This window comes from Lissotriton vulgaris, chromosome 5 (genome assembly GCF_964263255.1).
Source record: "Lissotriton vulgaris chromosome 5, aLisVul1.2, whole genome shotgun sequence".
Classification (NCBI taxonomy): Eukaryota; Metazoa; Chordata; class Amphibia; order Caudata; family Salamandridae; genus Lissotriton; species Lissotriton vulgaris.
This window is the reverse complement of record NC_141693.1, coordinates 785,698,574-785,724,040: the sequence shown is the minus strand read 5'-3', so window position 1 is coordinate 785,724,040 and position 25,467 is coordinate 785,698,574. Positions and strand designations below refer to the sequence as shown.

Here is a 25,467-nt window from a genome sequence, read left to right as displayed (position 1 = left end):
GGAACGCCACCTTATGGGCTCCCACACAGGCATACGGTCTTATACGCAGCACAGCTGCGGAAGAGGTTGCCGCCGGCCACCCAGGTGGTGTTTCAGATCTGGAGGCAGGCACTACGTTGCATGGGATGTTGGGGTACGTTGACCGAGGAGACCCCGTTATGGCATAATGGACGTCTACCTGCTCTGGCGTCCCTCCAGGGCTTCAGGGGCTGGGATGATCTTGGAATCTCGACCCTAGGAAATGTAATGTTAGGAACGACACTTAAATCCTTCCAAAATCTACGTGACGAGTATGATATGCCCCAATCCCAATTCTTTAAATATCTGCAATTCTGCCATGCCATCACCCCAAGCCTGGAAGGCCTTGATTCCCTCCCAGAATTTAGTCCGTTAGAGGCCAAGGTCTTTATGGGAGACCTAGGGGACAAAAAGATATCTTGCATTTATTAAACGCTAGTCACACTTTGCTCCACTACACTGATGAAGCTCTGGGAGTCCTGGGAGAGGGATGTGGGGGCCACTGGAGGAGGAGGATTGGTGGGAGGCTCTGGCGGCCCCTAGAGGTGCGGCCATAGCGATGCGCTTGCGGCTCATCCAATTAAAATACTTGCATAGGGTCTACTTTACAAGGGAGAGACTGTGGCGGGCCGGCCTCATTGCGTCCCCAGACTGTCTCCAGTGTGGTAGGGAGGTGGGGACATTGATCCACACGGTGTGGAGTTGTAGCTCGCTGGCTAGGTTCTGGAATGGGGTGTGGGACTGTATGTCTGAGGTCCTAGGGTGGGAACTCCCTCGCACACTGCAATTAGGTCTGATGCATGTATTGGAACGGGTAGGGGGGTAACATGTATTGGAGGCATTTACTGTTGCTGGGCCTAACCCTGGCCAAAAGAGACATAGCCAAAGCGTGGAACGATTCCCCGGGCTCCAATCGGTCCTGGTGTGGAAGAAGGGGCCTGACTTTTGTACGGGGCTGGAACAGCCCATCTTCGTGGCCCGAGGATGCCCACGAAAACATTACAAGATATGGAAGCACTGGGCAGATTATCAGGGCCTGTGGCTGGAGCCTCCGGTTTAACGGGAGGAAGCCCTGGAGGTGTTATAACAGGGCCAAAATGGAGGGTGTGTATGCATTACCAGAACGAAGATTAGTTTGTAGAAACTGTGAGATGATGTTGTGCGACCGGGATGGGGGGGATCCGGGTGGGGGGCGTTTGGTGGCAGGGGGGATGGAGGGTTGGGGGTGTGTGCTATTGTTACGTTTGATGCAACCTTTGGACTTAAAACGATGTATGGATTGCCAATTCCTTGATGTTGTGTACCTGACTGGCAGTTGATTCCAGAGTGTGGGGTGCTGCGCTATGTGTGCAATCTGTCAATAAAATTTGTTTTTTAAAAAAAAAAAGTGAATTTTCAATTTCGACTCACCAGGGTTAATACTCTTCATCACCTATTAATATTAAGATAGGGTGAACCCACAAGCAGATGGGCTGGGGTAAGAATCAACAATAGAAAGAGAAATTGCCCCTTGGGCAGCATCAATCAAACACAACTTGAATGCCAGTGTTTTAAAAAAAGTGGAAATAGCATTTTTAAGTCTGCCTACTAGACCAAGCTTGCGGTGTCTGTTGCGAGGCATATTATGGCTTATCATGAATATAGAGGGGGTTGGAGCCCATCCAGTGCTTACCATTGGTTGGATTTCCCTGTCACTCTCATTTGCCTCCTCCTTATTCATGCTACAGCTTGTTAAACTTCTGTTTGTACCTCCCATGGAACATTGCCTCTCTACCTTTGCTTTGGGTGGCAGGCATCTCTGCTTCCATTGCTTGTTTTTTAAGCACTGCTTTACTCTTTTATGTTGAGCACTCCTTGAGAGTGTGTGCTTTCAGGCAGTCTCTCTCATGTACCCTTGTTCCTCTCTATCGCCTGCATCCCTTCGTGTTGATCTTGCCTTAATGCTTCACCCTATTACATACCCCACCCTGCGCGCTCTTTGTTGTTTTCCTGTCCTTCCTGTCCTGTGTTGCTTCCGCGTTTGCTCCATTCAACCTCCTCAGTATTGCTTTCACAGCTGTTACGCCTCTCTTTCCCTTGTGCTGCTTTGCCCCCCCTTTGCTTTTGCTCTCCATCCCGTGCTCACTTTAAAAAGCAAAATAAATGCTGAAATGCGTTTTACTTTTTAGCGTGACAAAAAAGAAGATTCCTTTCTGTGGTTTTTAAATAAAGTTTTTTTTCTTTTCAATGTGACTTGAAGCGCTAGACACCTATCTAGAAAACTCTTCTATCCTCAATTACACATATACCAAGTGAACCATACCATAAATTGTATCAAAAACCATATTTATTAAAAAAGAAAAAGTTTCTTGTATCAAATAATTTTGACATAAACAGTTTCTTGCACATAAAATTACATACACATTTCATAAAGGATTATACACAAAAATTCAATGTATCAACATGTAGAAATCAATTAAAAAGCCAGTATTGTCGACGCGTTTCGGTGCTTAGATGGTTGGAACACCTTCCTCAGGACTATGATTAAAAACTTCTTCAATCTAAAAAGGTATATGGAACATTCATTAGTATACAGTATATGAGGATTTTTTAAGTCTTTTTACAAAAAGAGTTTTTTCTAGGATCATACAGGATCAAACCTACAAGTCATCATTATGTCTTACATTTATGGCGTTTTTCAATTTGCAGTACTAGTCTTGATCCTGGAGTGGAGTAGCCTTTTATAATGTTATATGCCTCAGCTTTGTCGTCAAAGGATCTATATATAAAGTAATAATATTTTCAATTTATAGTCCCTCTCCCAATATAATGCATTAACTATACATTGTAACTATCAAAATATTTGGCTTAATTTGTGATAGTTCATGGAGTCTTGCAATTTAGGAAACACACTTCAAGGCGCTTTGCTTAAACCAGATAATGTCGTTTTTTTGTCATCCTTATCATTCCTTAGTGCCTTTAGGAAATGCAGGGGTCGTCACTTCCTGGTTAGCTTTAGGGCGAACCTTTCACCTGAGTAAACAATCAAGGGAATTTCGAGTATTTAAAATATGCTTAATTGTAGTTAATTATAAGCATACAGGGAGATTTTCAATTTCTTTTTTAGTTATACACAGAAAGATGTTAAGGGCATTTTATTGTTATTATTTTTAAAGCAGCCAGAGTGCTATGGTATACTGTTAGAGCTCGCATTTATTTCTACGAGTATAGATTAGATCAAAACAGGGGGGACTGACAGAGTGCAGGCAGATGTAAAGCGATACTCATTTGAGATCGTATTTTTAACTCGCTGAAACTTGAGTTTATAGCCACTCACTCGGGCAGAGCCACAAACCCACACTGTAACCCCCTGGGTATCGTGTTCGTATGCGCCTCTTACCTTATTCTGCCTTAGCAAGAACCGTCCGCCTGGTCTCCCCGGTCTCCAAAGTCGGTGTGAAGGCTACGGGGTGTCGGTTTAATTTGTATTGGTGGCAATTATTTTTTAATAAGATAATTGCCTACACCTAGATCGTATTGATGCTAGGCTGCGCAAAAAGGAGCGCCATTTTGGTAGTTTTTCATAACACGCTAGTTGATGTTTTGTACACACAAGAGAACGGACTCCGTTTTTGTAATACTTTTATGTCGAGTTTAGAATATATAAATAAATACTTATTCGTTCGAAAAGCCATATTTCAGGAAATCATGAGAGTAGTGTAATAACTCGATGATTTAAGGTAATAACGAGTTTCGGGTGATACCGATCCACTACCTCTACTCATGTTTTAATTTTGGTTATAGGGGTTATATAATCTCCATGGAGTACTGTTCCCTTATTCGTGGCTAGCTTATATAGTTCGAGGTATTAGAATCTGGGTGGTGTCGGCTCGATCATACAAGTATATTTTGTATACCATTCACTAAAAGTACTAAAATGGCGGCCGTTTTTCTGCAAGCAATATACAAAATATACTTGTATGATCGAGCCGACACCACCCAGATTCTAATACCTCGAACTATATAAGCTAGCCACAAATAAGGGAACAGTACTCCATGGAGAATATATAACCCCTATAACCAAAATTAAAACACGAGTAGAGGTAGTGGATCAGTATCACCCGAAACTCGTTATTACCTTAAATCATCGAGTTATTACACTACTCTCATGATTTCCTGAAATATGGCTTTTCGAACGAATAAGTATTTATTTATATATTCTAAACTCGACATAAAAGTATTACAAAAACGGAGTCCGTTCTCTTGTGGGTACAAAACATCAACTAGCGTGGTATGAAAAACTACCAAAATGGCGCTCCTTTTTGCGCAGCCTAGCATCAATACGATCTAGGTGTAGGCAATTATCTTATTAAAAAATAATTGCCACCGATACAAATAGAACCGCCACCCCGTAGCCTTCACACCGACTTTGGAGACCGGGGAGACCAGGCGGACGGTTCTTGCTAAGGCAGAATAAGGTAAGAGGCGCATACGAACACGATACCCAGGGGTATCGTGTGGGTTTGTGGCTCTGCCCGAGTGAATGGCTATAAACTCAAGTTTCAGCGAGTTAAAAATACGATCTCAAATGAGTATCGCTTTACATCTGCCTGCACTCTGTCAGTCCCCCCTGTTTTGATCTAATCTATACTCGTAGCAATAAATGCGAGATCAAACAGTATACCATAGCACTCTGGCTGCTTTAAAAATAATAACAATAAAATGCCCTTAACATCTTTCTGTGTATAACTAAAAAAGAAATTGAAAATCTCCCTGTATGCTTATAATTAACTACAATTAAGCATATTTTAAATACTCGAAATTCCCTTGACTCAGGTGAAAGGTTCGCCCTAAAGCTAACCAGGAAGTGACGACCCCTGCATTTCCTAAAGGCACTAAGGAATGATAAGGATGACAAAAAACCGACATTATCTGGTTTAAGCAAAGCGCCTTGAAGTGTGTTTCCTAAATTGCAAGACTCCATGAACTATCAAAAAGTAAGCCAAATATTTTAATAGTTACAATGTATAGTTAATGCATTATATTGGGAGAGGGACTATAAATTGAAAATATTATTACTTTATACATAGATCCTTTGACAACAAAGCTGAGGCATATAACATTATAAAAGGCTACTCCACTCCAGGATCAAGACTGGTACTGCAAATTGAAAAACGCCATAAATGTAGGACATAATGATGACTTGTAGGTTTGATCCTGTGTGATCCTAGAAGAAACTCTTTTTGTAAAAAGACTTAAAAAATCCTCATATACTGTATACTAATGAATGTTCCATATACCTTTTTAGATTGAAGAAGTTTTTAATCATAGTCCTGAGGAAGGTGTTCCAACCATCTAAGCACCGAAATGCGTCGACAATACTGGCTTTTTAATTGATTTCTACATGTTGATACATTGAATTTTGTGTATAATCCTTTATGAAATGTGTATGTAATTTTATGTGCAAGAAACTGTTTATGTCAAAATTATTTGATACAAGAAACTTTTTCTTTTTTAATAAATATGGTTTTTGATACAATTTATGGTATGGTTCACTTGGTATATGTGTAATTGAGGATAGAAGAGTTTTCTAGATAGGTGTCTAGCGCTTCAAGTCGCATTGAAAAGAAAAAAAACTTTATTTAAAAACCACAGAAAGGAATCTTCTTTTTTGTCACACTATTTCCCAGTCCTTTCTGGGTTCATCAGGGAAAACGCTCTCTTTTTCCAGTTTTACTTTTTAGCTACACATTCAATTTACAACACAGATTTATAGGTAGGATATTCATGGATTCAACTTTATCACAATAACAGAGTGATAGACCACAACGAGTACACACAAAAGTAATTTATTTTGGTATTTGACTCATGTGTAGCATTTGAAAGGATTAGAATGATCACATTGCTCTTAAACATGATAAAATATTTAATAACTTAACATAATTGTGGCTGGAGCTTCGTAGTCCACCTTAAAGTTCTTGGAAAAAAACTTTACCTTCAGGTCCATCTTGCAGAAACACATGATCTTAGTACTCTCAGTTTAATCCATTTTGTAAATGGAAACAGAATGGCATTGCAGTGACTTTTATTTTTGGCAAGAGAGGATACAGATTGCGGTTGCCTCACAGCCTTGGGAGTGTTGAGGATGTTGAGAGTAGATATAATTGACTGGTTCTGAGAACTTTCATATTGTTTCCTAAGGCCAACTCGATTGCATTCACATCATTACAGAACAGGCAATTATCAGCCATTAGGCTTTCATAGCTCTATTAAGACTCTATTTTACACCACTTTCTGCAGAATCTTGCCAAAGCAATTACTCATTTGCACCATAGTTAAGGAAGGTTTGGGACCAAGATCCTTCTTCATTTGGGTAACAAACAATCAGTTAAAGCTGAAAAATGCTGGGTACTTAGTTTATGATTCTGGTACACAGTTTGTGGACTCTACAGAGTTATTCTGGGAGTGAAAATGTCTTATATAAACTCAGTAACCGAACATTAACTGTATTTGAAATTACCCTTTATAACTAATTTTGCATTTATCCTCTTTCTGTAAAATTGCCAGTTTCCAACGTGTTAGCTGTGAACTGCCCTTTCAGTTTCAATACTAGAGTTTCCAGTTTCTTATAGATACTTCTAATTGCAGATTCCTCACCTTTTGACTGGCTTCAGAAACTTTTTGATAGCAACATCCTCCAGCTTCAGCAGGGGCCATTATGTGCTGTTGTGCTACTCTGGATCAGTATATTTGTGTCAGCTGCTTATGCTGGTTTTAGTTCATTTCTTTCTTTCTACGCCAACTGATGCAGAGCTGGAGTTTCAACTGTCATTCAACAGTTTTCTAAATTCTCCTAGAAAATTGTAACTTTTGGTGTGCAAGATATCACTTAAACTATCAGGGTTTACACTGTGTATGACAAACGGATCCACACAATGTCTACTAGTGGTGTGTGGGTTCCGGCAACAACTTGAAGTTGTGTTCATTGTGTGCAAAGATGAACAAGAAGGTGATCTGTGACCATGAGATGAAGCTTCCGGTGGTGGTGACGAGGAGGTCGAAGAGTTGTTCTCGGTTGATGCCTATGGCGCAGCGTCCCAATTGAGGTCAAGAGCGAGGACTTGCTCTCCTTGTCACTACGTGGAATATTAGCTAAAAAGCCTGGATGGGCTGAAGGAAGACACCTGATATGGATAACCCTGATAGCAATCGAAGCCTTGGCCAACTGCTACCCATGTTTCACCGGTTTGGTTTGAGTGAGACTTCACAGCTGCTTCCCATGTTGTGTGTTTTTGCATTGGGGATTGTTGCAAGGCTGCTTCCCATGCTTTACCTGAGTTGTGCTGGGATCCTAATTAGCTGTTTCCTGTGCCACTTCTGTCTGAGAGAAGCTTGTATTGCTTCTTCCTGTGGTGTGCTTGTTTGGTGTGCAATAGAGGCTTACATTTCAGCTGCTATTGTCATATTAGTTTCTATTATTTTAAATGAGGGAGGCTGATGCCATCTATAATTAGATTGAAAATACTTTTTTTACAGGTCTTACTACCCCTGGTGAGGTGTTGTAGCATTTTTTGATGAGTAGCACATTTCCCTGGAGCCTAAAGTAAATGCTTAGTCAACTAGTAATTGGGATAAGCCTTTTTCACTGAAGGAAACCATCCATGTATTTTCTTATTGGTAGATTCATGACTTTGATGTGATCATTAGAGGGGGGCTATGTGAGAAGCAAATGATTGCTGGAATTAATAGATAATGTAAGGTTTGAGTGATATGGTTAAAAAGAGAGATTAAGACAGATAGGCATGATATGCAGAGTAGTCTATATATAGAAGAGGCATGCGGAATGGAAGAAGAGCTGCATTCAAAATAAATAAGGGAAGAAAAAAGGTAAACGCATACTTATAAAGTGAGGAATCGTAGTTCAAAGTTTTTCTGTTGGAGAAATGCATTATGTCAGATGTGCAAATGAAAACACTGCCAGAGTGGTGACACAGCGGATGCATGAAAGCATTGTAATAAGTGAATGGATGTAGTAGGCAACAAGGAGTTTAGGGAAAACCATATCCATGCACATTCTGGCAAGGTAGTTGTTTATGGTTTCTAATTACACATTGCTAATTAAAATGCAATAATGTGGAAGCATAGGCATCTCTTTTTTTTTTTTTTGCTTGTAAGACTTTATTTGTAAGTGCCAAAAATACATCTTAGTTCAATATAACCCGGTGGGTCATCGTAATCGTACAAAAATTCACCTTCAGTGTTACACAGCTATTCAGCCGACAACCTTCCGGTCTGGCAGCGTTTGTCGACAGTTTACATAAGGCTTTCGCATAGTATGTATGTAGTATGACTAGTCTTACTTTTTATTTGTATATAACAAAACTTTAGACTCATTAAGTTTAGATATTTATAGGCATCAAAGGCAGTGTACTTTAGGCACCTCATGCTGGTTGCGGGTCCCATGCACCCCTCCGGAACCCTCTCCTGTCCCCATATCCTGGCGGGACTGAGATGTATTCGTATCCCATTCCCCTTCCCAATTCCTCTCAACCGTCCTCTGGTGTATCAGTCCTCCATCCCTTCTTCGTCCCCTGAGCTATCTATGTCATCCTCAGGTAAAGGTTCGCACAGATCCCCCCTATAGCTGTTCCATGCTTGCCAAATCTTATTCCATTTGCGAGGGTTAGCTCTCATTTTATATACTGCTCGCTCAATCACCATAAGTCTGTCCATCGCCCTGCACCACTGTGTTAGTGTCGGTGACTCTGCCACCCCCCACTTCTGCGCTATATCTCGCTGGCCACCATGACCCCAATCGTCACCCACTGCTGCCCCCGACGCGTTCGATCACTTCTTTCCCATACGTTCAGTAAGCATACCCGGGGGTCTGGTGCAAGTGACGTCTCTAGGGTTTGGGAAATGGTTCGCATGACTTGTCTCCAGTACGCAGTGATAACCGGGCAGCCCCAAAGTGTGTGTATCAGTGTCCCTTCCTCACCACAACCTCTAAGACAGTTTGGGTGTTCCGCTCTGTGTATTTTATGCAGGGTGGTTCTGGTGTAGTAAACTCTGTGTAGTATCTTAAATTGTACCAGTCTAAATCGTGCTGAAACGCCTGCTTCTCGTGGCGATGCCAACGCAGCGTTCCAGTCTGTCTCATCCATGGCACCCAGTTCGGTCTCCCATTTCTGCTTTAGTTTAAGCAGGGGGTCTGGAAGGTTATTCAACAGCTTCCGGTATGTGAGTGATGTGACGCCTGTCTGCATAAAATCAGTGACTAAACGGTCCTCCAGCAGCGAAGATTCGGGGACTGTCGACCCTGGCTCGATAACTGTCATCAATGCATGCCGTATTTGTATGTATCTGTAGGTTTCATTGGAGCCCAACTCATACTGCTGCTGCAGTTGTGAGAAAGGGATCATCCCGTTGCTGGTCCACAAATCCCCCACTGTTGTGATTCCAATATTATCCCATTGGGTAAATCCCTTACTAAATCTCAGGCAGCCGAGCCTCTTGGCGTCCCATAATGGTGTAAGTTTAGTAATAACCCCATTCCAATTGAGTCGTGTCTGTGCCTTATGCCAGAGCAACACAGTGTTTCTGGTCGGGCCAATCAGCTTCGCCGTGAGACCTTGATTATATAGTGGGGTCAGGAGGCTGTGTGTACCTAGTTGTGCTCTGTCCGCTAGATACGCCGGGTCGTTTTGCGGGGCGTGGATCCACTGATTTATCACCTTAAGTTGTGATGCCCAGTAATACAATTGTATGTTTGGCAGGGCTATTCCCCCGTCATACCATCCTCGATTAAGTTTTACATGCGCCACCCTGGCTGGGCGCTCTCCCCATAGCAGACCTGTCACCACCGCAGTCACCCTACGAAAGTAGGAAGGTGGTACCACATCCGGGGTGTTTTCTAATATATACAGGAGAGGTGGTAGCGCCATCATTTTAAACAACGCCGCTCTTCCCAGCAGCGTTAGAGGGAGGGCTTTCCAATGTCTCACGTCTGCCTTTAAGCGATCGAGCGGCGGTAGTAAGTTTTGTGCATAGAATACCTCCACGTCTCGAGTGATGTAGACACCCAGATATTTAAACGACGTACTTGCACTCGTTAATGGACAGTCGGTAGGTAGGTTCGGGGCAGGACCCTGTAATACGTAGATGACCGATTTCGACCAGTTAATCGTATATCCAAAGTTTATTCCATTTCTATCGCATAGTGCCAATAACCTCGGAATACCGGCCTCCGGGTCTGACAGATAGATCAGCATGTCACCGGCATATAGGGAAACTTTATCTTCCCAATTATCTCCCCACTGTACTCCTTTTAATAATAGGGTCGTCCTAAGGACCGTGGCCAATGGTTCTATGACCAACGCAAACAGTAGGGGAGAGAGTGGGCATCCCTGCCGTGTCCCTCTGGCCAGGGGGATTTCTCGGGAGATGTGGCCATTGGCAGCTACGTGTGCGACAGGTTCCGTGTATAATATTCTTATCCAGGAGATGAACCAGGGGCCAAAGCCCATATGGGCTAGCACTGCGAAGAGGTAATGCCACTCCACCATATCGAACGCCATTCTGGCATCTAATGATAGTATGGCCGCCGGGTCTGTCAGCATGTGGGCTCTAGCTAGTGCTCCGTGCACGCGTCTGAGGTTCAAAGCCATGCTCCTATGTGGCATGAAGCCCGATTGGTCTGGGTGAATCAGGTGTGAGAGGTGGGGCAATAGTCTATTGGCTAGCAATTTCGCCAACATTTTTGCTTCTGCATTTAGAAGCGAAATCGGACGGTACGAAGTGCATTCTGTGGGTGATTTGCCCGGTTTCGGGATAGCCACTATGGTCGCCATTCGTTGATCCAGGGGCAAAGTACCTCTCTCTCGACTCTCCAAAAACATGGCTAGCAAGGGCTTGCACAGTACATCTGTCATAGTCTGAAACCATTCGATCGGTATCCCATTGGGGCCCAGTGCCTTACCCGTATGAAGCGTGTTAATCGCCGTCCGTATTTCTACCACCGGCAGGTCTGTTTCCAGGTCGTCTACGGCCTCTTGCGGCAGGGTCTCAGTCTGCACATTAGTAAGTGCTGCTATCGCCGCTTCCGCTGTGACCTCCGCTTCCGGGGTATATACCCCTTTGAAGTGATCAGCTAGGATGTCTATAATTTCGGAGGGGCGTGAATGTATCAGCCCCTCCGCGTCTCTTAATTGCAGTATATTCCTGCTGCCTTCTCTTTTTTTATCTAGCCATGCCAGGAGTTTACTGGCCTTGTCCCCTATATCATAGACTCTGTGTGTTGTCGCCTCTATATTCTCAACTGTCCGTCGTCTAAGGTGATCGCCGTGTAATTGTTGACAGAGGCGAAGCGCATGAAGCGCCTCCTCTGTCGGGTCCGCCATATGTTCCGCGTTAGCCTTTTCCAGCTTCAGTTCTAAATCTAATAGTTCCTGTTGTTGCGCACGTTTATGTCCTGCTATCGTTGCTATTGCCTGTCCCCTAACACTGTTTTATAGGCCTCCCATAAGGTTGTGGGGGATGTCACAGAGTCTGCATTTTCTGAAAAGTAGTACTTGGTCGTTGTTTTCAGGACCTTACGGATGTGAGGGACTCTGAGATACCCTGGGTAAATTGGATATATTCTTTTGCGTGTACTTTCAGAACAGGACAAGCTCAACGTTAGTGGGGAGTGGTCTGATATACCCCGGGGTCTAATCATCATGTCACTTATTGTGAGGCGGCCCTCTCCCAGTGTGAGGAAGTAGTCAATACGGGATAGGCTGTTGTGGGTTGCCGAGTAGTAGGTGTACTGTTGGCCTTCGGGGTGAAGACGCCGCCATATGTCCTGTAGACCTTATGCCTCCATGAATTCACTAAAGCGGGATGGGCCGGGTGTCTGGGTTCTGACCGGATACCTATCCTGTGTATTGTGAGCCACAGCGTTAAAGTCTCCCCCCACTATCAGATCGCCCTTCGGGAGTTCTAACAGGAATCTACCCAGGTCCGGAAGTGCGGCCGCAAGCAACGCCGGTGGAATATAGACCGATACTACGTTAAGGGGCGTCTCTTCCCATTGACCACATGCCGCTGCAAAGCGGCCGTGGTCATCAGTTTTGATGGTCTATAGTATGAACCGGGATGTCTTCTTCATTAAAATACCTGTCCCCCGGGATCCTGAAGTGAAGTCTGAGTGGACTATCATGCGGTAGCCACGTCTATCTAGTGCCTTACTGGTGTCACCTATTAGATGTGTTTCCTATAAGAGGACCAAATCATGATTTATCCTTCTAATGTTTTGCAGGACCAACCCTCTCTTTATCTTGTCCCCCAGTCCCCTCACATTCCAGGACATCAATTGTAGTGGAGCCACCGGTCCTGAGTGGGGATTCCTCTCTAAGCTAACAGTCTGCGCAGCCTGTGCCATCGCTTAATTGCAGAGACGGAGATGAACTCCATATGGGACGTCATCAGTAGCACCGGCCCATGACTATCCATATAGTGGTTAGCGTTAGACTGTAGTGGTGGGTCTATTCGTACCCTTGTAATGTACCTCGCACATTCCTTAAGAGTCAAACAATTAAAACAATCAAACTTTAACATTCTCCCTTTCCCCTGTGTATCCCCCCACCCTGCCCCCCTGCTACACGGACCTTGAACTGCCCGCCACCCCAATTTAGCAGAGTGCCTAACCCAACCCACATATAAACTCAAAGTTACTTGCTCGTTGGGGGTGAAGAACACTCCGGAGTCAGCGACCCCTCATACTCTCCTTGGAGGTCTTCAGCCCAGTGTCCATGGCAGCCCCCCGGCATTCCCATCACAAATAAATGGTCCTTGCACACCGGACTGTTATTCTTCCGCCTCTACCTCCTCGTGAATACTGTCTCTTGTTGGTGAGCGACTCTCTGCCTCGGTTCCCATCGTCTGGACGTCCGCCCGTCCATCCGTACGTTGGTCTCTAGTGTTCCTGGCAGAACGGCGGGATTGAGAAGACGGTCTCCAGCCGTCCAGCCAGTCTCGGGCTACTTCCGGATTATCAAAAAACTAAGTCTTGTTTTCGGCCACTACTCGCAGTCTGGCTGGCAACAACATGGAGTATGGAATCTCTCTCCGTCTCAATTCTTTTTTAATTTCTAGAAATGTCTTCCGCTTACGAGCCACCTCCGCTGTTTAGTCCGGGAAGAAGGCTAGAGTGGAGTTCTGAATCCTCACCGGAGGAGATATTCTTGCTGCCTGTAGGATGGCATCCCTGTCCCGGAAGTTAAATAGCCTCGCTAAGATAGGTCTCGGAGAGGCCCCCTGCTTTGGCCGTCCTCCCGGCACTCTGTGCGCCCTCTCAACAGAGAAGAAGGTCGACAGACCCTTAGGTTGGAGTTTCGATTTAATCAGGTCTTCCACGAAGAGATCAGTTGCCCTGGTACCTTCAGATTCCGGAACTCCGAGGATTCGTATGTTGTTTCTTCAAGAGCGCCCTTCTTGGTCGTCCAGCTTTTCTTTCAGCGCTTTGTTCTCTGCCGTGATTTTCTCCATTGATGTTTGTAGCTCTGACACATCCTCCACCAGGGACTTTGTGACCAGTTCCAGCGATCCCACTTTTTAAGCCATTTTGTGGAGATCCGCTCGTATGAGAGTTATCTCTGTGGAGATGAGCCCACCGTGGTCTGTACCTGCGTCAGCGCCCTCATTACATCGTCCAATGTCGCTTTTCTCACCCCTGCGCCATCCTCGTGGCATTCGATCTTCCTTCCGCTGGGGGTGAGGCATTTTTGTCGCAGGCGTATCGCTCAATGCGAGTTTGAGTCGTGCCACTTTTGGAGCCTTTACCCGCCATAGCGTCTACTGTTTCACTATTTGTTGGCAGCACCGAACAGTATTTACAAGGAACAGTCCAGGGGGAGGGGGTATTGACGTGTGTTCTCCGTCCAGCTGTTACTCCAGCTCTAACCCCGCGTTCCTGCGCTCAGACAGCTGGGGTTCGGTTGGGGCGGGCTCCACACGTGGTTTCCTCAGTTCTTTATGGTACCGCAGTGCACGTGCTCACGGTGGGTATCTGGTCCTTCATATATTTTCATACAGCAGTACTCCCATGTAGGGCCGCGTGACTGAGGGCACAGGCATTTCTGTGGATTGCGCCTTCCTACGGTGTCCTTCTGAGGATTGCGCACTGTGGTGGATTTTGTGGTGTACCGTTATTTGCGCGGGGCAGCTGTGAATCACGGCGCTACGGCAGTTCTTTCCCCCTGACCGTGTCGATCGTTCCGGTGCGTCACCTGTGCCCCTGACTGCTCAGACTCGCGGTGGTCCCGCCCGAGCCAGTCACCCAGTGCCCAGCAATGAATTCGGCCCCTACCGTCGCTAGGCTCGTATCTGCTTTTCAAGCCTCACCAAATGCTGATCGTAATTTCTCCAGCCAGGCTCGTCGCGGGGAGAAGGGGGGAGGAACTTTTTTTCTTTTCTTTTTATTTCTCCGGAGATTCCCGCCGCCCTCGCTGTCTCCGGTATGCTTTAATGTTCCCCCGCGCCGGCGCCTGGCCGCGTTTCCGCCGAGTGTGAAGTATCGGCGGCGGCTTTCTCTGCTGCTCCTCCTCCGGTGGTCCGCTACCTGCTGGGGCTCTCCTCCGCCACAATCAGGGTCGCCTGGAGTATGGTGATGTTACGCCGCAATCCTCACCTTCTGGTCGCCGGTCACTTCCGGTCCTGCCCAGCCGGCTTGATGGCACTTCCGGTCGGCTACCTCGAGTAGTGAAGTCCCCTGTTTCTGGTCGGCTTCCGGGCCGTCGGGACAGTCGATCGTAACTCCGCCTTCCGATGTCCGATCCGCGTCGGAGTTCTTGCCGCCAGCGCTGCCCGTTCCAGGGCCTCCGATTACTCCCTCAGAGTCGTGTAATAGCCACGGATCAGGCTACGGATGTTAGGAGAGGCCGCTTCTCTTCCGGAGCTAGTCCTCTAAGCTGCCGCCATGTTCGGCTGCTAGCCACGCCCCCCTCATAGGCATCTCTTTTAATTAAAAAAGTTACTGCATTTTCTAACAAACATTAGCAAAAGCAACAGGTTTAGCATATAAGTGAAAACGGAAGTCGGACCGCTCAACTTTTTTCTTTTTTTTTACGGATGCCGATTGTATTGGCAAGAGGAATGGGTCCAAAAGGCGACACCCATTTGCTTACCCAATGGTGTTTTTTTTGTAAGTGCTTCTTCACAAATCACAGTTAGGAGTTGCTGTGTGGAAAATTGTCAGTTGATGTATCTTGAGAGCTACTTTGTTTATCATTGTCTTAAAGTGCTATAAGCTCCCAATACATAGGCTCCCATCTATATGTATAATGCATTAAGAATTAATAATGATTGATCTAATTTTCCAAGGACAGAACTAAGTTGTGATTGAACTAAATAGTAAAAAATATCAGTGCTTTTTATTGTGCAGAGTATATTAGCATTCATTTTTGAAGGTTTCTTTCACTACAGGGAAGAATTTTAGTTCAAATTGGTATTGGGACTGTGAGGTTGTGTAAAAAAATAATTGAAGGAAGCACATGCATCAATATGAACTGGGTTATGAAGAATAGTCCGCTGGGATTCAAGACCGATGGTTCCTTAGCCTATCTTCCATCTAATTAAAAACAAAGCATCTGTGTCCTGTCACATTTTGTTTGGTTCTTCTGTAAGGGTATGAAGATGAAGACTGACTAATGTAGAGGATGATCCTTTGATGTGTGTGAAGGCAGTTTGTCTTAAACAGGTAACTTTCTAAAGTTTATGTGGCTGCATTTGTATGCACAGCCCAATCATTTTTGCATCCACTGCCCCTACTTCCTATTTTTGAAGCTGGACTCGAACTCTACTCTTTTAACGATTTGCCTCATCTGAAAGCCTAATGGCTCCAAACATAACTGATTATTAATTTAACCCAAAGATTAATCAAGACATGAGTGCAATATTTATTTGTAAAGGGCTGGTGATCCAACTGAACCAACAAATCAGGTGAACCCCTCTGTTTAGATGAAACCTAGACAGGTTGTGTGGTGAGTAAGCAGGGCTTGTATTTGAGAACCCTCAAGAACTGGGATTATCCAACTATAAAAAGTATGCTTTTATTTACTACCACTCATAAGAAATGGGCTTGGAAATCATTAAATAGTTTCAAATAAAAATCTATGTGTTGCAGTGATGGTTTCATTAGACTACATGAATGACGCAACCAGGATGTAACTAGGCATGGTAAGAATTATTTTCTAGCATGGCACCTGTGAGTGTATTTTCTTCTTGACAGTAAATAAAAAGCACCTCATGAATATCAGTAAGTATATTACAAAGAACTCAGTATTAATGTGGTTCTGAAGTTTGACTTTTTGCTATTTTAGGGTATTCCTGAACTCAGTGAGGATGAACTTGTGAGTGTCCCTGATGCCAAATATACTAAAGGGGAGTTTGAGGTAAGTCAATCCTGTAAAATCATTATCATTTTGCAGAGTTTGAAATTCATAGCAACAACAGCCACTGCATTTTCAGTATCTTCAATTGTTATTAGTAAAAAACACCCAAACATGTAAAGGACAGTATATCAAAAGTTTTCGAATAAATATGTGTTGCCCTGAAAAACCCCCAGTCATATCTAGTATCTAGCTTCCCCAGAGTCAGTCTGACTAAAGTCCATTCATGTTATCGCTCGTGAGAGGATTCAATGGGTTGATTTTCACATGATGAACTGCCTGAAATTGTAAAGTTCCCCCCAAGTAGCATTTGGTATGTAGAAGTGGATTTCAGGGGGAGAGTGCTGTTATTCTTTGGCTAAGGAAGACCTGGCTCTGTTAGGCAGACTCACAAGCCAGTAAGAGATTTTAAAACTGGCAGGTACTTTGTGACTTCTAGTATTGACAACAGTATCTACTGGGAAACCTGATTCAAATTAAAACTCTTTTTGGGGGCATGGCTAAACAGTGAACATAACAGATGTGTCTCCCAGGGGCTTCCTCTAAGTGGATCCGAATGAGAGACCTCGCTACCTCCAAGGATGGCCAACATGCTGTGACCCCTGTACATGGAGCAGCTAATGATGCTGAGGTGTAACTTTGACCCACTTTTAATGAGAATGTGTCAATATAGCCACTTAAGCGCTAAGGATGAGATGGCCTCGTCCTCAGCTCAGCCAGCTCCAATGGTACTAAGGACAAGATCATCTCATCCTCAACACTCCAGGTGTGAAGGCTTGACATATGGGATCACTTCCGACACCTGATGTTGTACCTAAGAGGGTCTACAGAGGCGGAGAGGAGATTTCAGATTGACTGGAGGGGTTTGAGGGAGTTTAGTGCATACATTGTGGTAGGGCAGCCCTATGGTCTCCTGCATTGCCTGTTTTTGTAACAAGCAGGAGAGGCCATCAGTCTTTAAGATGTACACTCTGGAGACCTGTGCCCCTGATACTCCCTCTTCCCTCCTCTTTTGCCCCTCTCGTCCCCATCTCTTTCTCCCTTCTCTGGACCAGCCATCTCTCTTGCACCTTTCCTCTCCTCATGGCTAGAAACCAAACAACACCCACTGATTTACTTTCACCCTCTTTCTTAACTGTTGGATTTCCCCAAGTTAGTTGTCCCTTTCCCTACTCTCCTCTTCATTAGGTGCTCCTACTTAAGTTGCATACCTCGTTGTTAAATCTGGGACACTATAGTCATCACCTTTCAGGACATAAATGCTTTCATTTTTAGAGGAGAAAGGTTCTGTGTGCAGAACTTAACAGGTTATTCATCAAACTTGAGGTCTGCCACTTGTTTGACATTCTGGACCTTATTATATATAGATATGCATTATGGCCATTCTTGTTTTGTATTTTACTTGTTATTTAGGTGTTTGTGTTTTGATTTGTTGTCTCTATACATGTCATTTTTCAGCCCTGATGAAGTTCTCCAAGGGAGAACAAAACGCGTTGGCTGAGCTGAAAACTTTATCATATGGGAAATACTAATTTGAAATAAAGACTTTTTATACAACAAAAGTATCGTGGACTTCATTACCTGGCACACACCCACTTACAGCTGCAGCTACATGTATAGGATACCTTTTTGTCGAGGTAACTGTAGAAGGGAGGAGGAATCCTTTACTTTCACTTCTCATCCCCTACCAAGCTCCAGATCATTATTTCGGGGCTTTTCGGTCTATGTATGGATATGATTAGAGTTAGAGAATTAAATATGGCTAGTTATGGTTGGTTTGAGGTGGTGGAAAATGCTATTTTGATTTTCTTTTCAGATTAAATATCAAATTAATTGTAAAATGCATCAACAGTTGATATTTTAGAACTAAATGGTCCTAACAAACTAATTCTAATTACCTGCATTTTAACATAAGTTACAAATGATTCACCGCTATTAATTTAAGGTCTGTAAAGATGGCAACAAATAAATGTGACATTGCAGGTAACGGTTGTGAGGAGCAAGGCACCTGCTCTCTCACTGAGAAGATGCAAACAAGTACGGATGAGTCCTAATGGCAGTGTAGCTGAATTGCATATTTATTAGCATTTTTTTCTTCCCTTATATATAATTTAAAACAAAATAGTTACAGTAAACTCCTTATGAAGACACTTGCATAAAGAATATCAAAATTGAGAACAGAGACAAGTTGATAAATTGCATAGTAAAAACGTACCACAGTTCAGTGTACGTATGCTATGCAGTCTTACATTAATATTATCACATTCGGACATATTTAATTTAAACCATTCAGCATAACCATGTTTAATTGTTGACTCCAATAAAAGGTAACAATGTTCATCTTTGAACTGCACATAAATTCATAAATCCTGCACAACTCTACAGTGTATTTAATCAGCATAACTCTTTTCTAGTAAATATCCTCTTAGAGGACCCCATATGTCACTGGGTCGAGAAGTGAGTCGCAAGGAGTACACAACACTACTCATTTGCTATGTTATTTCTGATGGATATTTCTAACTGCAAATTTCTCTCCTTGTACTATTCCCTAGGCCTCTGGCTGGTTCTGAAAACCTTTAGAGCAGTATTCCTGATGGTAGATGATGTTGTGTGGCTCCGTGCCAACATCGTTTCACTCTGGAAGTGACGAAGGGAGCCAGACATAGGCACCTCCCATAAGTGTTGATGACAGTAACTTTCTTTCCATGGCTTTAGGCACCGAATCTGGAGCTACTCCTTGGCCATTTCAACACATCCTTGTCACAAAATGCTCCACTGTACAAGGTAAAGCGTCACATCCTAAGACAACAGGGTTCAAGCCATATAGTGACTGTAGCAAACAGATGTCTGTGACAGACACTCTTCGCCCACAAAAGAGCATCCAGCCAGCTAACTGACTGTTTTTGAAACCTTGCACTTACCATGTGGTAGGACTCAAGATTTACATAATCTTTTCTGCCCTGATTTTAAACAATGACAATTCTGATGAAGTGGATGATTTTTCTCCGAATAATGATGAGGAAATCTGGTTAGAGGAACTACAGGATGCCAGTGGCCTGAACACTCTTCAAAAGACCATCCTTGTTCCTTCCCAGGTCCTTTCCAGCGAAGAACGGTCCTTCCTCAACGTTTTTATGTGTAAGGTGGCAGAAGTATTACACCTGCAAGTAACTACTATGGAGGTGAAGATTAATGTTCTAATAGAGGAACTTCATCCTGATCAAGCACCTACTGAACCTCTATTACCTTTTAATGAGGCCCTTTTGGATACCCTTTTGGGCTCGTGGGTGAAACGACGTTTGTGGCTACCAGTTAATATGTAGGTTTCTTGCCACCATTGACTAGCACTAGCTGACTCGATTTTTCTTACACAACGTACCAAGCCCTCAGGCTTGTTGGTGCAGGTGTCCATCAGTAAGGTACATCCAAACGCATTACCTACAACCCCACCTAACCATGAGTCCAAGAGAATATAGGCAAACAGATTTGGTAACCAGGCATACAAACAGCAAAGGGCGCTCAGCAGTCAGAGCTGGGAAGTATATGGGGCAATGGTAATGGTGGTGCTGCTAGGAAAAGAAGGGTTGGTTACCAATTCAACCCTAAGTAACCCTTCAAAGAAGAGAACAAAGCAGTAACAGAAATCCTTGCTGAGCACACATAGAGTAACACAAATAAAGCTTGATACAGCTAACACATGTTTTGTCCGCGCCACAGAATACTCTCCGGGCTCCACACGCTACTTTCTTTAGTATATACTGTTGCTGCGATTAATACTTTGGACCATTGCGATGAGTGGAATTACTATGTGGGTCCATTATGAGTGATTACAGACTGTAGATCATGATGACTTACCTAACGGGACGCTACTGAAGGACAACGTATACGGCTACGATTACCGATATTACCACAGCCCCGAAGAAGTTGAGGTACTGATTACCATACGACGAACCTCGTGTTTGCTGTATCAAGCTGTATTTGAAGAAAGGCTGTATCAAGCTGTATTTGAAGAAAAGTACACTGATTATGTGAAGAGTATCATATGGATTATTGACTGTATTGAAGACTTGGATTGAACATTGGTTGTGAACGAACTAGATTCCACATAACCTGAACTGGTGTCTATGGATTAAAAGTGGACTAAGAAAATATGTGTGCTCTCAAGATTATCATTGACATTATGTTACTCTGTGTGCTCGGAAAGGATTTCTGTTATTCCAAGAGAATCTAGACCGATCCACCAGTAATTTAGCCCATTCCAAGGCTCCGGTCGAGGTTTCTGATACCACCAACATCAGAGGCTGTTGCCATCCTAACAGGACATCAGGGACAATGGGCAGCTCAATCCCCTGCCCCCTCAGCAGCTGCAATAGCAAAACCTCATTAGTAGGTCCCTTGCAGCTCACAGAAACCCTGTTGGGGGCAGGACAAGGCATTTCCTTCACAACTGGCAAGCCATTACTTCAGACAACAGGGTCCTCCAAATTGTCAATCAGGGCTATGCCCTCCCATTTCTTTCTGTCCTGCTGCACCTTACACCTCCATTAGTCCGTCTGTGGCAGAACTACATGTCTGTCTTGGAGCAGGAAGTGCAGGCCCTTCTGGCTGAAGAGGCTATCTAGAGGGTTCGAGTTTTAGGTGTAGAAACTGGGTCTTAGTTCTGATCCTTTCTTGTGCTGAAGGACAGAGGCCTTTGTCCTATTTTAGATCTGTCGAAGGACACATTTGAGATTCTCGTGCTATCCCAGGTCCTGTCTGCCCTGTGGCTTGGACACAGGATAGAGACTGTAGGACACTAATTATAATATCCCTGTCCTACAGGCTCCCAGCTGCTACCTGCAGGTCACAGTAGGCTAGGAGCAGTATCAGTTCACAGTGCTCTGTTTTGGCCTCACCAGTGCCCCTCTGTGTTCATGAAAGTGACGGTGATGGTTGCAGCACACCTTCGCAGTTTGGTAGTACCAGTGCTTCCCCACCTCAATGACTGGCTGCTAAAGGCAGGCTTGCCTCAGGCACTTGTCAATCTCCTCCAGAGGATGGCAAACCACCTGACATTGTTGGAGATCGCTATCAATGTCCTGAACACCTGACTCCGCAAATGCTCTTGTTCATTGGTGCCATTCTAGATATGGTATGGTTTCAAGCCTTTCCTATGGAACAGAGTCCAGGACATTCGGGCTATGATCCCGATGTTGCAACCTCTGTCCTAAATCTCACTGCTCAGATTCTTGGCTTCCTACATCCTACTGGTGAAACATGCCAGATGGTGTACGTGTTCTCTGCAGAGACCTGAAGTTCCTATGGGCACAGCTCCAGGGGAATCTGTCTGATTGTTTCCAGATGTTGGAGGAGACTGCAATGGGATTCTCAGTGGTGGCTGCTAGACCGTGGTTGGGTTTGTGGCAGCACCCTCTCCTTACCCCACCCAGAATTGACAGTGTTGATGGATGCACTGCTTATGAGTTGGAGAGATCAGAGGCCTCCGGTACTAGGCCGAAGCTCAACTTCACATCAGTTTGTTGGAGTTAAGGGTGATTTTCTTGGCATTGAATGCCTTTCTGTCCACCTTTAGAGGAAGGCTGGTGCTCCTGGACAACACTACCGCTATGTAGTCTGCAACAAAGTGGGCAGGGTGGTATCTTGGGTCCTGCACTAGGAGGCTCCATATCTCTTGAAATGGCTGGATTGCCAAGAAATTTCTCTAGTGGTGAACCACCTTGTGGATCTCCAGGGCGATTGAACTCAGGCACCAATGCTTGGCACCAATGCTTAGTGGATCACTCGGAAGTGGCCGTGAGCACAGCAGTAGGGCAGGTTGCTGTACGAGGCCTGCATCTCCATGCTTGCCGCTTAAGTAGCAACATTTGACTCTCCACCTGCGGTCATTAATGCTATCTTGACAGCAATGCTTCTCTCTACAAAATTAGTGTTCACCTATCACTGGCGACAAATTTGTGGTTTGGTGCAGCACTCGCCAGATTGACCTGCTGAAGGCCATGTTGTCTGACATTTTTTTATTTTGTTTCTGGCCAGCAAGGACTTGATTAAGGCACTGGTAAATGCTACTCATTTGTGTTTTTTTGCAGTTGCCCGATCAGCCATCATTGTTTAAGTCACACGTTGAGATGAGATTGTTTTTAAATATTTCCAAAATGTATTTCCATAAAAGCCCCTTGTGATGCCACAGTGGGATTTAACTTTGGTTCTTACCTTTTTAATGTGCACTCTGTTTGAGAACAATTATTATTGTGAAACATTGGCATTTATTTTGTTTTTCACACTCCTCTTTCCACCCTTACACACCCATCCACAGCAACCTAAGACAGGTTATTGGCACCACTCTGGTTTCTCCCACCCAACACCAATGGTTTTTCTACATAGGCATAAACAAAGTGAATCCAACAAGGAAAGGGGAAAGAGTGATCAATAAATGTTGAAGCACTCAGTGTTTTGAAAAATACCCCTCACACACCAAAAGGCCCCTTGTGGTCATGCTTCATCATCGGGGTCTTCGCACCCCTCTAACGGGATGCGGCGTGCTGCGACCTACGACTACGCGGGAGCACTTATGGTGTTGACTATGTGTGGTGTCAAGTGTGTGGGGTATATTTAGAGTGAGTGTGTAGTGAAAAATTTTAAAAGTACCTGGCACTAGAGTATAAAAAGAAATTTTTTTATTCTGAACTCTGGCTGGTACTGTTAAAAGAAGTGCAGGACGAGGTCTAAGTTGTGTAATGAACTAGACCTCTGGTGTGCGTTGTTGTCGACATGTTTCGGAGACAAGCTCCTTCCTCAGGACGGGGGCACAACCTCCCCTCCCTACTCACGTCTTTGTTACTAAAAATGTGTATTTACAGAAAAGTGAAAATAAATTATAGGCTAAGTGTGCCTACAGCGGTCTGCTACAAGCACAATGACCTGTAGAAAGACAAAAATAGCAACTAATGGTTACCCATGTAGCGGGTAGTTCAAACAGGTGCAGTCACCAGGAACCATACCATTCGCTTATTTTATAAACCTGTTAAAAGGGACTCACAACACATACAACATAAAAAACATAGAGTACTAGGGTGTTCTGTAAGATGTATTCCTACTTGTGAAGCTTCTTTGTAGGCTTCATGAGCAAAATCGGGACGTCGGGGTGTTGCTCCAGTGGCTATCTGTAGTGGAGAATGATGCGGCTTTAATCATTCATTCTATCGCACTTACTTTTTTACAGGATTACAGCTGGTCGTAGGTACTTGGTTGGTCAGTATCATACTCACAAGAACAGGACTCTCTGGACACCGTCTTACCCCGCACGCTGCTCCGCTGATGTGGAGTAAGGATTTGATCAAGGATACTTATACCCTTTCATCCTAATTGGCGGAGGTGTGGCTGCATGCTAATTGGGGGTGTTTCCCGCCACTAATTGCATGTCCATGTACGGAGCATCCGCTTCCTGACCATACAGGGCTGTCGTATGTGATGGAGCGGGCGACGGCCTGAGATTAGTGTCTGCATCATAGATCAAGTGTGGACAGCGCATGTGCACTGTCGTTCCAGCATCCATCCATACACGCTTGATGGCAGTCAGTGTTTGTACCACACGCATGCATGATGAACATACGTGTGTATCACTGTTTTTCTGCAGAGCGCGTGTATTGATTCACCTTCTGTCATATTGATGAATTGATCGAACAGATTGTATACAAGAACTGTTGGCGATCCTTTCTTATTGAGATAGTTGAATCCAGGGTACATCATCGTTAAGCCCATTTAGATGGGTCCCCAGTCTGAACACCCAACGTTGTTCCTTCTGGAAAAGGCCAGCCTCTGAGGGTAGTTGTTCTATGACCGTCCATTTCAAATCATTAACGCAGTGTTGTTGGGTCAGAAAATGAGTTGCCATTTTAGTTGTGCTTTTTTTGCACCGCACGTTGCTTTTGTGTTCATTCATACGTGTTTTTATGGCTCTCGTGGTCATCCCCACATACTCAAGGTTACACGGGCATTTGATCAGGTAGATTACATTTTTCGAGTTACAGTTTGAGAATTTCCTTTGTTCCCATGTGGTGCCATTGCGAAAAATGAGTCTCGTACTTTTTTCTGTCAGATGGAGATGGCAGCTACTGCAATTACCGCAAGGAAAATGGCCCTGGACGCCAATCGATAGTTGAGGGGCTATTGTTGGCCTCGGCCTTGTGTGTACCAATATGTCTCTCAGGTTGCGCCCCCTGCGGTGTGCAAACATGGGTTTCTCAAAGTCCAGTTTGCCACATGTTAATATTCTCCAATGTTTATTTACAATCTTGGACACCTCATTTGACATGGTGTTGAATGTTGTCACACAGATTGGCCGCTTGTTCTCTGTGGGTTCCTTGGTTCTCTCCTCAAGTAAAGCCTCTCTGTTGTTATTCTTTGCCCTCTTCATTGCTTTGTTGATGATTTTATCAGGGTATTCTCGTTGTCTGAGTTTCTCTTTGAGGTCGTTCGCTTGTTGTCTAAATTCGGACACCTCTGTGCAGTTGCGCCTAAGGCGTAAAAACTGTCCATATGGCAGATTTTCCCGTAGATGTCTCGGGTGGAAGCTGTCGTATCTCAGCAAGCAATTCCTGGAGGTAGGTTTAAAATGGGTCGTGGTTTTTAGCAATCCTGCTTCTGCATAAATGTTCAGATCCAGAAAGACCAATGTTTCGTTTGAAATGGTGCTCGTGAATTTTAAGAAGGTGTTTTGGTTATTTAACCATTCCAGAAAGTTCTCCGCTGACTGCTGATCACCTTCCCAGATGACCAGAATGTCATCTATGTACCTCCTCCAGCACTTTATATTCGCCCTGTATGGATTTTGGTCATGGAGGATTTTGTTGGTCTCAAGATGGTGTACATAAAGACCGGCTAGGCTCGGAGCGAAGGTGCTTCCCATGCTAGTCCCGTGGCATTGTTGGAAAAGCGTGGTTTTATACTGGAAAAAGTTTTTTTGTAATGCCAGAGAAATGCATTCCAGAACCAAACCTCGTGGTGTCTGGTATTTCCAAGGTGTCGAAAAAAGAACCTCTTCGAT

At 44.4% G+C, this 25,467-nt stretch overlaps 1 protein-coding gene across 2 annotated transcripts in view; it reads left to right on the top strand.

Annotated features, from left to right (window-relative positions):
• PALD1 (phosphatase domain containing paladin 1) overlaps positions 1-25,467 on the top strand; it is a 1,202,673-nt gene that overhangs the window by 829,103 nt on the left and 348,103 nt on the right. For both annotated transcript variants that reach the window (XM_086922256.1, XM_086922257.1), the window contains exon 17: positions 16,356-16,427. In XM_086922256.1, the coding sequence (XP_086778382.1) occupies positions 16,356-16,427 (72 nt within the window). The remainder of the gene's footprint in view (positions 1-16,355; positions 16,428-25,467) is intronic.